Below are 14,627 nucleotides of genomic sequence, written 5' to 3' on the forward strand. Positions count from 1 at the left end.
TTCAGGACAGGAAGCTGGGCTCCCCGCCTCAGCAGCAGCCGCGTCCCGCCGGGCTCTGGGTGGAGGGAGCGCGCAAGAGAGATTCATAACCCGGATGTTTGTATGTTCAGTGTGTCTAATCTGGAGGCTCCTAGAGTCGTGCTCTTGGGCCAGGTTGGTGCCTGAGTCACTTGGATGGCCTATGAAGGGCGGAGAAGCCAGCCGGACCGAGGGCGGATCCTGGTCCAGGGCCCTGCTGGTCGTCATGGACAGAACGTGAAGGTCAGTGGACATTCTCCTGGGGCCAAGGGCTGGGGAAGGGGTCCCAGGAGATGGGAACTCGAGGGCCTGGTGGGGAAACAGCCCAAGGCTTTTCAGCTCCCGGCAGCTGGTGCTGGGGACGTGGCTGTGGCCAAAGTAAAACGTTGGCGGGGGTTCCATGTGGTGAAGAACGAGAATTATTTCAGGCACTGACCCCCCTGGGCACATAGGGCACCTTATTCTGACCCTGGGTCGCTGGTGACCCGTCAAACCTCCTGCAGAAACAAGTACCCAGAGCGTTCCCCCTCCTCTAGCTTTGTGAAAGCAAAATCCTATTTTATACTGTTGTCAAGCAGGGGGACTGTGCTCTGTGTCATAATTTGCATGGCCAGTTTCACGCAGGGAAGGTGGTTCTGTCGCGTTTCCCACTCCTGGGGCCGGCTGGGCTGCTCCTGCCCGCCCAGCTTTGTCGCCCCCTCCTGCCCCCCCCCCCCCCCGTCTCCTTCCACTAGGATGACAATGAACAGTCAGGACATGGAACTTCAGGAGTCCATGATTTGGCTTTTATTTGAACCCAGGTCCCTCGGCCCGGCCTGCCCGATTTGGGGCCCGGGGGCAGACACTGGCCCGCAGCCTCCCCGCCGTCCTCTGGCCTTGGACCACTGGCCTTGGACCAGTCAGTTGTTGAAGCGCAGCAGCTCCTCGTCTCCTGTGGACACAGAGGCTCAGGGTGTTGGTGTGGGGCTCGCCTGCGGGTCCAGGGCAGGGGAAGTTGGGAGGGGGTGCCTCATGGAGGGGGAGAGGCAGCTTGGGCTGAGCTGGGGCCTGAGGCCAGAAACTCCCACTTGCTGAATGACTAGATGTCCCCACAGTGCATTCCACAGGATGGTCTGATTTTCTGCCTCTTCTGACTTACTTTAGGTGCCATTTCCCGGTGGGGAGATAAGGCACAGTAACCTCATGTGGCTGCTGTACCTGCAATGCTATTACAGGCGTACCTCGGAGATATTGCGGGTTGGGGTTGGGTTCCAGACCAGCGTAGCAAAGCGACTACCACAGTAAAGTGAGTGGTAATATCTGTGAAGCGCAGTAAAGCGAGGTGGACCTGCCCTGTCCTCCTTATAGCATCACCATCACTATCAGAAATAGCTGCCGTTCGCTGAGCACTACCCGTGCCAGGCACTGGGGAGTCTGGGAAATAAATCAGTGCTTTGTCCCATTTTATAAGAGAAAACTGAGGCTAACACTGGCACCTGCCCAGTGGGGCCGGCCTGAATGTGGCAGCACCAGGATCAGCCCAGTTCGGCCAGGCTCCTCAGACTGCCCTGCACACCCTCTGTCTATACCCAGTACCCCAGGTACCGCATCCTAGCAGGGCTGAGGCCTGGGGCTTGGCCCCACATGAAAGACAGGAAGCTGAGGCCCTGGGAGTGGGTGGGCTGGCCACCTGGTACAGAGTCCAGAGCTCAGCTCTCCAGGCCCTCACCTACAGGGCTCTCCCATCTGGACCCCAACAGCCCCTTGGCCCAGCCCGGCACCCCACAGGGCCTCCTACCGTCACCAGGGACGCCGCAGTACTCCTTGCACTCCTTCTCGGAGTAGAACTTGTTGCCGTTGCCTTGGCAGCCCCCATATTGAAATCGGATGCACTTCCCCTGCACAGCATCGAACGCCCAGAGCTCCATGAAGGCTCGGCAGGGGCCGGGGACTATGGGGAGGTTGCAGGCCGCTGTGGAGGGGAGGGAGGCACAGCATTAGTAATCCTTCCGCTTGGCTAACCCGAGGCACAGGACCTGAACCAGGGGACCTTGCTCACCTAGACCACCTCGCCCCTTCTAGACTGGGGAGCTGGCGCCGATGAGAAGAAATCACTTGCCTACGGTCACCCATATGCAAATGGCACTTCCTACGACTTCCGGAAACTCGCCCTGGATTTCCACCCCGGGAACATCCTCTCTTAGCCACCGGTTCACAGCGCGCACAGTGGCAAAGGGCCCGGACTCACCCACGGTTCTGCAGGTCTGCAGACACTCCTTCTCCGAGACAAAGTTGTTGCCGTTGCCTAGGCAGCCGCCGTATTGGAAAGGCTCACAGGCCATGGAGGAGCCGTTATAGAAATACCTCCTGACCATCCCCAGGCAAGGACCTTCTGCGTAGCCCAGTTGGCAGGCATCTGGGGAGGGGCGGAACAGCAGCACCTACTGAGTGCTTGCGTAGCTGCCAGCAGGCTGGACACTTCCCAGGCGTCCTCTCAATTAGTCTTCACCTCTGCACCACGAGGAAGGATTACCAACTAATTTTATCGACGGCACTGACGCTGAGAGGTAAAGTGACTTGCCCAGGGTCACACAGAGCTGAGGTTCAAAATCATGTCTGTGGACTCCGAAATCAATGCTCATTTCACTCCAGAACACGGGGAGTTACCAGCGACCCACAGATCCACCATCCCATGTTGGCCCTGTCTGCCCAAAGCCTCTGTAATAGTAGCAGTTGAGAACACACTCACCAGCACCCAGGCCAGATAGCCTGACCACTTCACTGAGCCCACCCCCATGCCTTTATGGAGCAAAACCCTACCTGGATACCTGGATACAACATTCATTCCCCTTCATCCACGAAGTCCTTGATCTCCTCACCCCTGCTTCCGCTGAACTACTCCAGCCTCTTAGCTGACCCTCCCTTTTGGGTCCATCACTTTCTTCCCTGGCTGCCTCCCCCACTTGACCAGAAGTTCCAAAAAGACATGGATGCTGTGTCTCTGTGACTCCCGTGCCCAGCACACAGTCTGGGGTGGAGCAGGTTTCGTGGTTGCAGAGTGAGTTGTTGGTAAGTACTGTCAACTACACGAAGCCTCCTTCCCTCCTTCCCCACCTTGCTCCCAGCCTGGTGGCCAGCTCAGCAGGTGGTTATGCGGTTGTACAGATGAGGAAAGCACAGCTGGGAGGCCACACCATGAGACAGGGCAAGAACTGGCTTCTCGCCATGGAGCTGAGACCATGCTTCGTCTCCTCGCTCCCCTCACACCCCCTGCACAGGGCAGAGGACTTGATTTGCCTTTCCTAGGCCTAACCCTGAGCTGTAGTAGGAAGAAAAGGGATTTTATGGTCATGAAGGCAGCCAGAGTGAGTCAGCCATGGTCCTTCCTTTCTGGAGTCTGATAGAAGAGGATGAAAGGGTGCCTGATCATTACCTTCTTTCTTCATTAGACCAGTTACCAGTTGCCCAGCCCCCGATCCTTCCTGTTCCTGGGGCAGCACAGCCCGCCGGGCTCTCTGGGGAGACAAAGAAAAGAAGCTGTTGCAGGCACCTTGCCACTATTGCTCACCTGTACCCCTACAATACATACACCATTTGCATTGGGAGTCAGGCTGTGGACAGAAGCACAGATACTAGACTGGTTAATGACCTGTTTTCCAGAACACTTCAACCTGAATTCCAGAATGGGTATCATGGGATAGATTTCTGGATTGAAATGAAAAATTAGAACCTCGAGGTGTAACAATACCTCACATCCCACCTCCAGTGGAAGTGCCAAAAGGATATAATTATGGAAAAGGAATCTACCCCACAGTTGGAAACCAAGGAAGGGTAGTGTTCCCATGTGAGCAGCTTGAAGGCACTGGATAGAGAAGATGTGGTACATGTACACAATGGAATACTACTCAGCGTTAAGAAAAGAAGCAGCGCCATTTGCAGCAACGTGGATGGACCTCGAGAACATGACGCTAGGTGAAGTCAGTCAGAAAAAGTTAAGAGCCATATGATTTCACTCAGATGTGGGACCAAAAACTGAAACTCGTGAACACAAACAGCAGTGTGGTGATGACCAGAGGGAAGGGATTGGGGGGAGCAAGGGGTCCTAATATATGGCGACAGGGGAAGATTTGACTTTGGGTGGTGGGCACAAGGTGCAATAATACAGATCTTGTAACGTAGAACCCCACACCTGAAACCTGTATGTTCATGTTGACCAGTCACCCCAATAAATTGAATAAAAACAAAACAAAAAACACAGTGCATTTATAAGTTGTATGCTGGCTGTAATACATAGCATTTTTCTAGTCCTCCTCATTTATTGTTTAAGAAATAGTAAGCACTAGGAATAGAGGCTCAACAAGAGACAGTGAACCAGCCCCCACACAACTTAGACACTAGGGAGAGAGAGAGAGAGCACGAAAAAAATGTAATACACGTTAAAGTAAACTCATCTTAATGTAAAATTAAAATTACATTTTTAATGCTGTAATTTTATGCAGCAAAGCTTTCCTATAAAGAGTTTCATCTTATTTTAAAGCAGCTTTATATTTGTTGATATAGAGTTTGACGCACCGAAAGACTCACCTTTGAGTAACATTAACGTCTCGAAACCCTCGCAAAGATCAGAGAGACTATCTAAATACTAGTACATATGTTTATCCCCCAAGTGCTGCTGATTGGGAAGAAGCTGTCTATGAAAGAACAATTTACAAAGTTCCTCCGCATCATTTTCCTAAAAATTAGACATTCAATAATATTTGAATGTTGAAACAATAGAACTGAAATTTGTCATTTAAAAAAAAATACAACTTTGCCAGAAGAAGATGGAATGTTCATGTCCGATAGCTGTAATCCAGATTTTTAGAAAGCTTGTCACAACATTCTACATATCATACTTTTGTAAACAATGGTCTGGTGCCATCGAAATCCCGAGGTGAAATTGTCTGAGTGGAAGTTGAAACACAATCACTACTTCCCTTGAAATTGGGGACTCTCACGATTCCAGAGTCTCCACACACCCCAAGGAGACGAAGCCTTGCCCTCGCCCTTTCGGGGTAGCACTTGCTAGAGGGGGGATGTTAACGGAAGCAAAACGAGTTAAAAGCCTTACTTGTCCTCCTGCAGGCTCGTAGGGGCCGTTGAAGGTGCCAGTGCCAACGGCGATGGGAAACTGTGAGTAGAAAGCGCATATTGGAGTTACTGGTTACATTAGACCAGTGTGCATCAACCAGCATTGCACAATACCAAGGACAGAACGTCAGTTCGTGCTTGATGTTAATCCCTTAAAGGAACAACAAAGCAGTGCTGAATTCCTGAATTGATTCGTGGGCATAGGCAAGTTTTATTCCTAAAAGCAATGAAGAATCCAAGGGTAAATGCCAGCCTGGAAATCAATAATCAGGATCCTCCAGTAGCGGGGAAAGGTCTGGAAGGCTTGGATTCTGTGTTTGATGGGGTCATTCACTAGGGAAATTTGGAAAATGTAGAAAGTCATTAATTAGGAAAATGAAATCAATCCAGTGGCCTTCTTCAGTATCTACAATTGTTCAGCACTGATCTTGGCACTGGGGGGAGATTGCAAAGATGTGTGAGAAGACACCATCTCCACCTCACTGGGTAGACAAGTCTGTACACATGGAACCGTAAGCCAAGAGAAAAGCAGCATCATAATATCAACTAATTAATAAAAAAAATTAATAATAACACTGGCCCCCAAATGACTGGGGATTATGGCGACAGCAATGATCTGGACAACGTAAAGAAAAAGGGGAAAGGAGATGGAACATTTGTCCTTCAAATCATAGAGACAACAGACATCCTCTAAGAGTGTTTTCTCATAGCCTTGACGTTGCTTGGAGCCTTCTTTGAGAAAGAGGTCTCTTGTGGTAAAGAAATATTTACTTGGAGTTCAAGAAGTCCACTTCATTTTTTTAAAAATTCATATAAAACGACAATGGAAGCTTTTAAAATCAGAAGTAGCATCTGTAATATAATCCTACTTAATAAGAGTCTATCTAAGCCTGTGCCTCTGTCCACCCAATCTTCCTGCCAGGATTTCACGTCAGGATTCCTGGAATGATGTGAATGCCGGTAGTTTCCAGGTGGTGGGATTTTTAAAGAACTTTAATTTTGTTAATAATACTTTTCTGCATTCTTTTAATTCTTTATATAAGTTAGTTTTTATAAAATCAATGGTAATTTTTCTTTAAAGTGTAGAAGTAAACAATACATTAACTGTTAATTCTATGTGGGAATAAGGACATTGTCCTTTTTTTTGCTTTCTTGTAGTTTTTCAATTTTCAAGGATATGTTTCTAAGTAAACATTATATATATTTTTACACACATATATAGATTTGTACACACATCGGCAGGATAAATTAGGCTACATAGTTTTCAAATAATCAGAGAAAAAAAGAATGGATAAAGCTCAGTCAATATGGCAAAAAGCAGGAAAATAGAACAGAGGCGTAAGGAAGCCCCAGATCCAAAGGCAGCCTAGACGTTCTGCCCGGTGGTTTGAGAAGCTGCTTGCTCTCAAGTTTATTTGTTTGTTTTTTAAGATGAAGTAATTTTATTTTCATCTATTGAGTATTGTTATTTCATGATTAAATACTTCACTGGTTTGAGGCACCATGCTAAGTCCTTCTGTAACCTCTCATTGAATTCTAGCTCCTGGAAGGCAACTACCTACTCCATTTCATACGTGAGAAAAGTGAGGTCCAGGTGGTGCCGCAAGAAGCCTAAATGGCAGAACCAAGATTGAGCCCAGGTGGGACTGACCTCAAACCCCCTGCCCCTTGCTGCCTTCCCCCAACCCTCTCAATGGCCCCCCACCACTCCCACCGCCACCACTACAGCGGGACCTAAGCAAGGGCAGCAAAAATCAAGCGGGGGTTGGGGGGTGGAGTAGGGGAAAGAGTACTCACTGGGGGTGAAGTGGGACCTGGTTCCTGCTCCCCAGGGACACACTCTCCTAGATCAGAGGGCAGGAGACGGAGGTGAATAAGAGGACCACACTTGGGGGGCATCCTAAACCAGAGAGGGCTTTGCTGCTTTCATGGTGCTGGCTGCCACCAGGGGGCATCGCACTGGGAACTGTCTCCTGCAACAGCCCACTCATGAATGGCTCCACCCACGTGGCTTACTGAAGGTCATTCATGAGAAAAGCTACAGGCTGGTGGCTGCACCATCTTCACCATCGGCGTCATCTCCACTCCACCCCACCACCAGCATGTCCTCTGCACCATCACAGGGCAGCAATGGCTAACATTTGTTGAGCGCTTACTAGATACCAGGCACAGTGCTATTGTATTTAACGGCTTTATCTCACTGACTCCTCACAGTAACTTATATGGGAGACATTGTTATCCCCATTTTACAGATGAGGAAATTGAGGCTCTGGAAGACTGACCAGCCAGACGCCAGCCACACAGCTCAGTTGGAACCTAGGTGCTCTAACTCTGGAGGCCATGCCTCAGCCCTAACACTCTATTACCTCTAAGAGGTACCTGTGGAGTCTGGCTATCGCCTCACTTAGACACGTGCCAGTAGAGTGAACATTGAACTGGTTCTAGTCCAGGCTCTGCCAAGTTCACGCTGTGTGACTTGGAGCAAATCCAGGGGCCCCAGCTGCCTTCTCTGTCTCGAGGGAAGAGGACTGCCGCTGTGCTTACCTCAGAGGGTTACAAGGCAGACCCAGGGGCTAGGAAGATGTTCTCTGGGGGCCGTGGAGGATGAGGAGGAGACAGAAATGCGAGGTGGGGTGGGGGTGCCACTTACCTCTGTCGGCCATGGTGAAGATAGAGTCCTCGGGGATGCCCACACCCAGGGCGACCTCCCTGAACTCCTGCAGCAGGCTCTCCCGGAGCTGTGGCCCCCGCCCTGTAAGTGGGAAGCAGAGAAGACTCCTAGAACCGCAGGGCCTGGGCTGGCAGGACCTGCGAGGATTTTGCCCAGGATTTTCATTAGGGGAAAGTTGAAAACCATTGGTCTAATTTGACCTCTTCAGTACAGGATGGAAAGGTCAGCTCCAGAAAAGGAAAAAGGGTCCCTCCCGACCCCCTGCTCAGGTCTCCCCACTCCCACACAGGGCTCTTCCACGGGTTCCTCAAGGGCCCGGAGGCTCTGGAATTCTCCGGTCTGGAATTTTAGACATCAAAAGAAGAGGATTCTGCCTTAAACGGGAGACTGAGTTCTGCCTCCTCCAGGCAAAGCAAATGCTCCCACATGTCCTGTAACGGAAGCTTTATCCGAAGGGAAAGCAAAACTCCCCGTTCCTCCCCACGCCACTGTCCCTAAGCCACAGGTCCCCTCCCACCCCCAGCTCCAAGGAGCTTAGCTGCTTCCAGGCCTTTACCGTAGAGCTTGGCAGTAATTGTGGGTCCGTGGCGGCGGCTGAATTTCTTGCTCAGAATAATGGCATACTCATCATAGTTGGTGTGGACCACATAGGACTCGATGCTGATGTTCCATTCTGCATGGGAGATGCGGGAAGACAAAGGGCTCAGCGGTCAGGAGACTCCTCTGGTCCGTGATTCTTCACCTGTTCACCCACACATCAGCTATTCAGCCATCCTGCCTACCCATCCCTTCCATATTCTAGTTTATCTATTCATCCATCTCCTCCGTATAGTTATCATTAATTCATCTACCATCACTTCATCCATCCCTCTTCTCCATATATCAACCCATAAATGGATCCATTTTCCTTCATCCCTCCCTCCTTCCTTCCTTCTCTCCTTTCTTTCCTTCTTCTTTCCTCCATCCCTGAAATCATCAATCACAATCATCTGTCAGATGATGATTAATTCACTTATCTGCCATTCATACATATGTTCATTCATTTACCAAACATTTGTTTGTTCTCTCACTACAATCATCCATCTACCCAAACATTCATATATTCAACCCCGAGCACAATTAGTTAACACACAGAGCATATTCAATAAACATTTGCTGGATAAATGAATAAACGCATGTCCAAGTCCCTCTATCACATGGCATCATGCACTCTGTACATGGTAGATGCTTGGCAAACCTTTATCAGCTGATGCCTAACGTGAAGACTGATGAAATCTTGATATTATCCTCACATTCACACCATCACTCTAATTCTGGGTGTGCATGTGTGAGAGAGTGATAGAGAGACGGAAGGAGGGAAAGAGAGAGAAGGAGGAGGAAGAGGAGGAGGAGGAGGAGGAGGAGGAGGAGGAGGAGGAGGAAGAAGAAGAAGAGGAGGAGGAGGAAGCATTTGGAAGAAGGCTAGATGACATCTCAGGAAAATCGGAGGAATGGTTAGAGGGGGAGACAAGGAAAGAGAGCTGAAGACATCAAGGTATTGTCCGGCGAAGGAGAGAGCTATGGTGTCTCCTCTGACTCCACCTACTGGATTTGTGATAGAGGAACTTCCCCTCGGTGTCGGTCTTCTCGTAAGTCCCAGAGAACTCCTCACAGACGCCTCTCCTGGAAGTGAACAAACCATAGGCGAGGTAAATGCGGGTAGAGGCCATGGTCCGACACCCCTTCTCCTTCCTGTTCTTCCCAAATGTCTCTCTCTCTCTTTTTTTTTAATTGGAAAGTAACATTTTCAATTATCTTGTTTAACCCTCACATCAGCCTTGGGGGACATCTCATCCGTTTCACATATGAGGGGATAGAGAGACAGAGAAAAAAGGGACTAATCCATGCCATCGCTTAGCAAAGTGAGTACTAAAAGTCAGCTTCCTTAACCAAATCTGCACATTATGTTGATTCACTGGGAAGTCTGAGGGGTGAAGTAATGCCTTCGTTGATTACTCTGTGTCTCTCTTGCCCCAGTTCCCTTACTTGTGAAATGGGGGTAATGATAGTGCCTACCTCACTTTGTGGCTGAGAGGATCAAATGAGGTTTTGAATGTAAAGAGCTTAGCGTAAGCACTACGCACATCTTAGCTGTTATTGTTCGAGCAGCATCGGTGTGCCAGGCACTGTGCTACATGCTGGGGATACAGAGGAGGGCAAGACAGGCCCTGTCCCCGTGGGAAGCTTACAATTGAGTGGGACAGGGGGCAGGCCAGAGGCCGATGCAGTCAAGTGTGCCACATGCAGGAAGCATGAGGTGCTCCAAGAGCACAAAGGAAGGCATGTAACCTGAACCTGCAGTGGTCAGGGAGGGCTTCCTGGAGGAAGTGACATAGAACCTGAGTCCTGAAGGATCCATAGGAATTAGCCCAGGGAAGTGGGGAATAGCCCAGTAGAAGGAATATATGGTGCAAAGGCCGAGAGGTAGGAGAGGATGAAGGATTCCAGGAACTAAAAGAAGGTCCACTTGGGTGGGTCACAGAGTTCCTGGGAAAGAGTGGGGCAGGGGATGGTGAGTGCTGGGGGCAGGGGGGCCTTGAAGGCCATCTCAAAGGGGTTGAATTTTATTCCCAAGGGCAGTAGGGAGCGATGGAAATGTTTCAGCAGATTTGAGTTTTTTGAAAGGTCTTTCTGGTTGCTGGGTGAAGAATGAATTGAATGGAAGGTTCGAGATTAGAGGTGGGGAGAAAAGCAGAGAGGCTGTTGTAGACAAGCAGGGAAGAAAGGGGTGGCTCGGACCAAGGCTAGTGACCGGGAAGAGGGGCGAAGTGAACAGATTGGAGAGAATCCAGAAGAGAATGGAAGGGGCTTGATGATGGGCTGACTGACAGCAGGGAGAAGGATCCAGGCCAGCCCTCTCCCGGCCAGTTCCAGGCTGGGACCCTGGTGGGCGGAAGTGCCCTTACTGAGCTAAGGGGGTGCCCAAAAGCGAGAGCAGATTGAAGAGCTGGCATAGCGTTGGAGGCACCGCCCGCGAGGTGGAGAGGGGACGGTTAGAAGGGACGCCCTGTTGGTGGAGCAAAGCAGAGAGATCCGCAGCTCAGAGGCCAGGGCCTGGCTGGAAGGAGAGGTCTGCCGCTTCCCAGGGCATGGTGGCGAGCGAAGGCAGGGTGGGGTGGGCCCTGGTCCCCCTCCCCTCCCACCCCATCCCCAAGCTCACCGCCAACGAGTAATGGTCGTGCTGATCTGCCTCTCGGTCGCTCCCTCTCTCAGCAGCAGCGTGCTCACGGTCAGCCTGTCCTTGAACCGCACCAGCCAGGGGCAGGTGGAGCCTATGGCCACATGGAACCATTTCCCGTAGAACTAGGAGGCAGCCGCAGTGCTCAGGTTGGGATTTGCCTCTGGCCTTGAGGAAGACTTGGCAGATGTCTGCTCCCCTCCCTCCTCTGAATGACTCGATTTTTATGTGACAACATCTTATCGCTAATTGGAGGCCACACAGCTTCAAGGGCGGATGGAGCCCGAATGGTGGAACTTCAGGCACCGTGGCAAGCTTGGAGTGGGGAGGTTCAGGCGCCCCCCGCACCCGCCCAGAAGGCCTTACTCTGCTGAGAGCTGAGGGCTGTGCTCACTGGGATGGGGTCCACAGCCTCGTGCCCTGAGGTCTCTGTCCTGCTTCTCTTTTCCCATAACCCCACATGCCCACCTTGTGCCACCCCAGGCCTGTGAGGGCAGGGGACCCGGGACAGGCTAACGGGTGCTGTGGGATGCAGTGAGTGATTAAAGGGTGAGGGCTGGGCATTGTGGCGGCTGCAGGGGTAGCAGTCAGCATAAAACCTTCTCTGGATGGGTTCGAAGGTGAGGGCATTGGACTTGGGGTGTCAGACGAGTCCCATAGAATGGCAGGTACATGGAGTTGTCACTTCAACAAGCCCCAGACAGTCTGAGCAGGAAAAACCTTTAGAGACCCGGCCCTGAGTTCCAGATGGGGAGAGTGAGACCCCAGCTCACCGCCTTCACCCCATCACCCGGAGGACAGCCTTACCCTGGACACGTCGAAGTTCTCTTGCACTTGGATGTTGTCCGGCAGCATGGGCACAGGGTTGGCACTCACCGCCAGGCAGGCGGTCAGCAGCACAAACGGGGCCCCGAGACTCCACATGGCTCTGGCTCCTCTACCAAGGGGGTCACTCACAGGCTCAGTGGGGACAGAGGAGCTCCCTGACCCAGGTGGCTGCAAACTGAGGCTGGGGAAGGGACCTTTGGCTTATAGGTGACTTTGGTGTTTGCCCTGCTCAGCCAGGACCAATCAGGGCCCCAAGGCCAGGGCTGGTCGATCCCTGTAGTGCCCTGGCTGGGGCCAGGAGGTCTGTTTCAGAAGAGGCGTTGACCAAACACAACAGGGCAGCTGCAGCCCAGGCTGGGTTCCGTCCCAGAAAGGCTCCCCCAGAAACACCCACCTGTCATGGGCATGTGAGGGTGAAGGAACCAGGTAGCCTTGAACTTCCTGCTGGTCATTCCACCTGGACCACCTGTGAGTCAGGAGGATGAGCCTGATTGAGCCCATTTCTCACATGAGAAAACTGAGGCCCAGGGAGAGGAAGTGACTTATCAGAGACCATAGGGAAGTCTATGGCCTCCTGTCCCCTGGGTTCCTTCTCTCACCACTGCTTTCCCATAGCCCCAGCAAGTTATAGTAGAAACAATGATGACGACGATGATGATAATGATGATGATGATGATAGCTTCCATTCACTGAGCACCTGCAATGTTCCAGCACTTAACACTGACCAGGAACTGAACTCAATCCCCACAACCACCCCATACACTAGGTGCAGGTCCCCCTCTTACAGACAGGAAATGTGAGTCTCCAAGAGGTAAATGACTTGCCCAGGGTCTCACGTCTGGTTAGCAGTGTTGCTGGAGGAGGCAGCATTTGGTGTGGTTGAGAGCATGGGCTCAGGAGCCAGACTGCCTTCTGTGTAGTCTGGGGTGCGGAGAAGTGGGAGCGGGAAGCCCTGGCTCCCGGTTCTGTGTGACTTTGGAGCGACTTTCCCTCTCTGGAGCCCGCTTTCCTCAGTCCCCTTTCTGTCTGCCAAGAGGCTGAGGCCATGTGTGTGACAGTCCACTGTCCTGTCTGTGTGCTAGGCCCAGCCGGGCCTGTCTTTGGAGAAACCAGGCCTAGTATAAGAATGGCATATAACAAGGAGTCATTAATAATTGAAATAGAGCCTGGCTGTGGTGGCTCAGTGGATTGAGCATCATCCCATGGACCAAGAGATTCTGGGTTTGATTCCCAATCAGGGCACATGTCCAGGTTGCAGGCTCGATCTCCAGTAGGGGGCACGCAGGAGGCAGCTAATCAATGATTCTCTCTCATCATTGATGTTTCTCTCTCTCTCTCTCTCCCTCTCCCTTCCTCTCTGAAATCAATAAAAATACGTTTATAAAAAAAAGAATCAATATTGGGAAAAAACCACAATGGAAATAGAACGCCCTATTAAGGCTGCCTTCAGCGTGCTATGATGGCTCCTCTGACCGTCACAGCAGGTCTGCATGAGACTGTCAGGCCCCCAGGCTCACGGGAAGCCCGAGACACACGGGTGCAGAAGAACCTGGGCCCCTTTGGACAGGGCTGCTCGTCCAGCCACGCAGCCTCTCCTGGGGGAGGGGAGAGGCCAGAGGCCCAGCCAGGATGTGACTTCTCCTGCCTCCGGGGCTGTTTGCTCACTCGAGATTATTAACCAGCACAGAGGGAGCAAACCCTGCCAAGGCCCACTGGACTTTGAGCTGCTTTTAAAAAATTAACCCCGGGACTCAAAGATGCACGGCTGGTCGTCAGGAGGTGCTGACCCCTCTTTCCTCTCTGGCCATCAGGGTGGGGCGATGGAGGCTCTGGGTCCCTGTCCTCCTAGGGGACGCAGGGATCCAAGATACCTGGCCCGATCTGGAACCATGTCAAGGGGAAGGGCCCATGCAGGAGGCTTCGGAGCCTCAGAGGTGTCCTGAGCCGTGGGGAAGAGAGGCCTCATGATCAGATGAAAACACGGGTTCTATGCCCTACCCGGTTTGGCTCAGTGGGTGGAGCGTCGGCCTGCGGACTGGAAGGTCCCGGGTTCAATTCCGGTCAGGGGCATGTACCTTGGTTGCAGGCACATCCCTAGTGGGAGGTGTGCAGGAGGCAGCTGATCGATGTTTCTCTCTCATCGATGTTTCTAACTCTCTATCCCTCTCCCTCCCTCTCTGTAAAAAATCAATAAAAAAATATTAATAATAAAAAAAAGAAAACACGGGTTCTGGGAGGGAATGGAACTTGTTCGAGGTCATCCAGCTTGTGGCCGAGCAGGGGGACAGATTAGGCTAATGTTCAACACCCCAAGTCCCCCTTTATTCATTCGTCCAGTCATTCATTCACCAAATGCACACTGGGTGCATGAGGACAGGACGGAGAACAGGACAGGACTCCTGGTCAGGCTGGGATGGGAAGGAGGGAGGAGAAGGTGATAAGACTGGATGGCGACTGCAGTGATGGGGGAAGCTGTGGCCAGGGGAGAGGAGCCAGCCAGACAGAAGTGCATGGGGTGCGTGGTGAGGAAGGTATTCCAGACAGAAGGAACAGCAACTACAAAGGCTTAGAGGAGGGAGATGGAGAGAAAAGCACTTGGAATACAGAAACCAAACGAAAAACCCGTAGGCCAGGAGCTTGGGGGACAGAGGGGAATGGCAAGATGGGGAGGAGCTGGGCACTGGGACCTGTTTTTTTGGGGGGTGGGGGGTGGGGGAGGCCTGGTGAGTAGACCAGCAGGGACATCAAGAACACTGGGCAGAACTAAGATCAAAGGTTGTGGTC

The 14,627-nt window shown here is 51.7% G+C and overlaps 1 protein-coding gene across 2 annotated transcripts; it reads right to left on the minus strand.

Annotated features, from left to right (window-relative positions):
- Positions 1 to 781: 781 nt before the first annotated feature.
- LOC118667087 (alpha-1-microglobulin/bikunin precursor) lies at positions 782 to 12,035 on the minus strand. Of its 2 annotated transcripts, none has more exons than XM_036329777.1 (11): positions 11,823 to 12,035; positions 10,998 to 11,140; positions 9,384 to 9,460; positions 8,355 to 8,471; positions 7,778 to 7,879; positions 6,925 to 6,971; positions 5,108 to 5,167; positions 3,431 to 3,512; positions 2,246 to 2,413; positions 1,796 to 1,969; positions 782 to 989 (listed from the first exon to the last, which is right to left on the minus strand). In XM_036329777.1, the coding sequence occupies exons 1-11, from the start codon at positions 11,937 to 11,939 to the stop codon at positions 805 to 807; spliced, it is 1,272 nt and encodes a 423-aa protein (XP_036185670.1). In that variant the 5' UTR covers positions 11,940 to 12,035; the 3' UTR covers positions 782 to 804. The 2 variants fall into 2 exon arrangements, with proteins under 2 accessions (XP_036185670.1, XP_036185671.1); XM_036329778.1 differs by having other exon boundaries at positions 797 to 949; positions 11,823 to 11,939.
- Between the last annotated feature and the right edge of the window lie 2,592 nt (positions 12,036 to 14,627).

Source organism: Myotis myotis, unplaced genomic scaffold (genome assembly GCF_014108235.1).
Source record: "Myotis myotis isolate mMyoMyo1 unplaced genomic scaffold, mMyoMyo1.p scaffold_m19_p_12, whole genome shotgun sequence".
NCBI lineage: Eukaryota > Metazoa > Chordata > Mammalia > Chiroptera > Vespertilionidae > Myotis > Myotis myotis.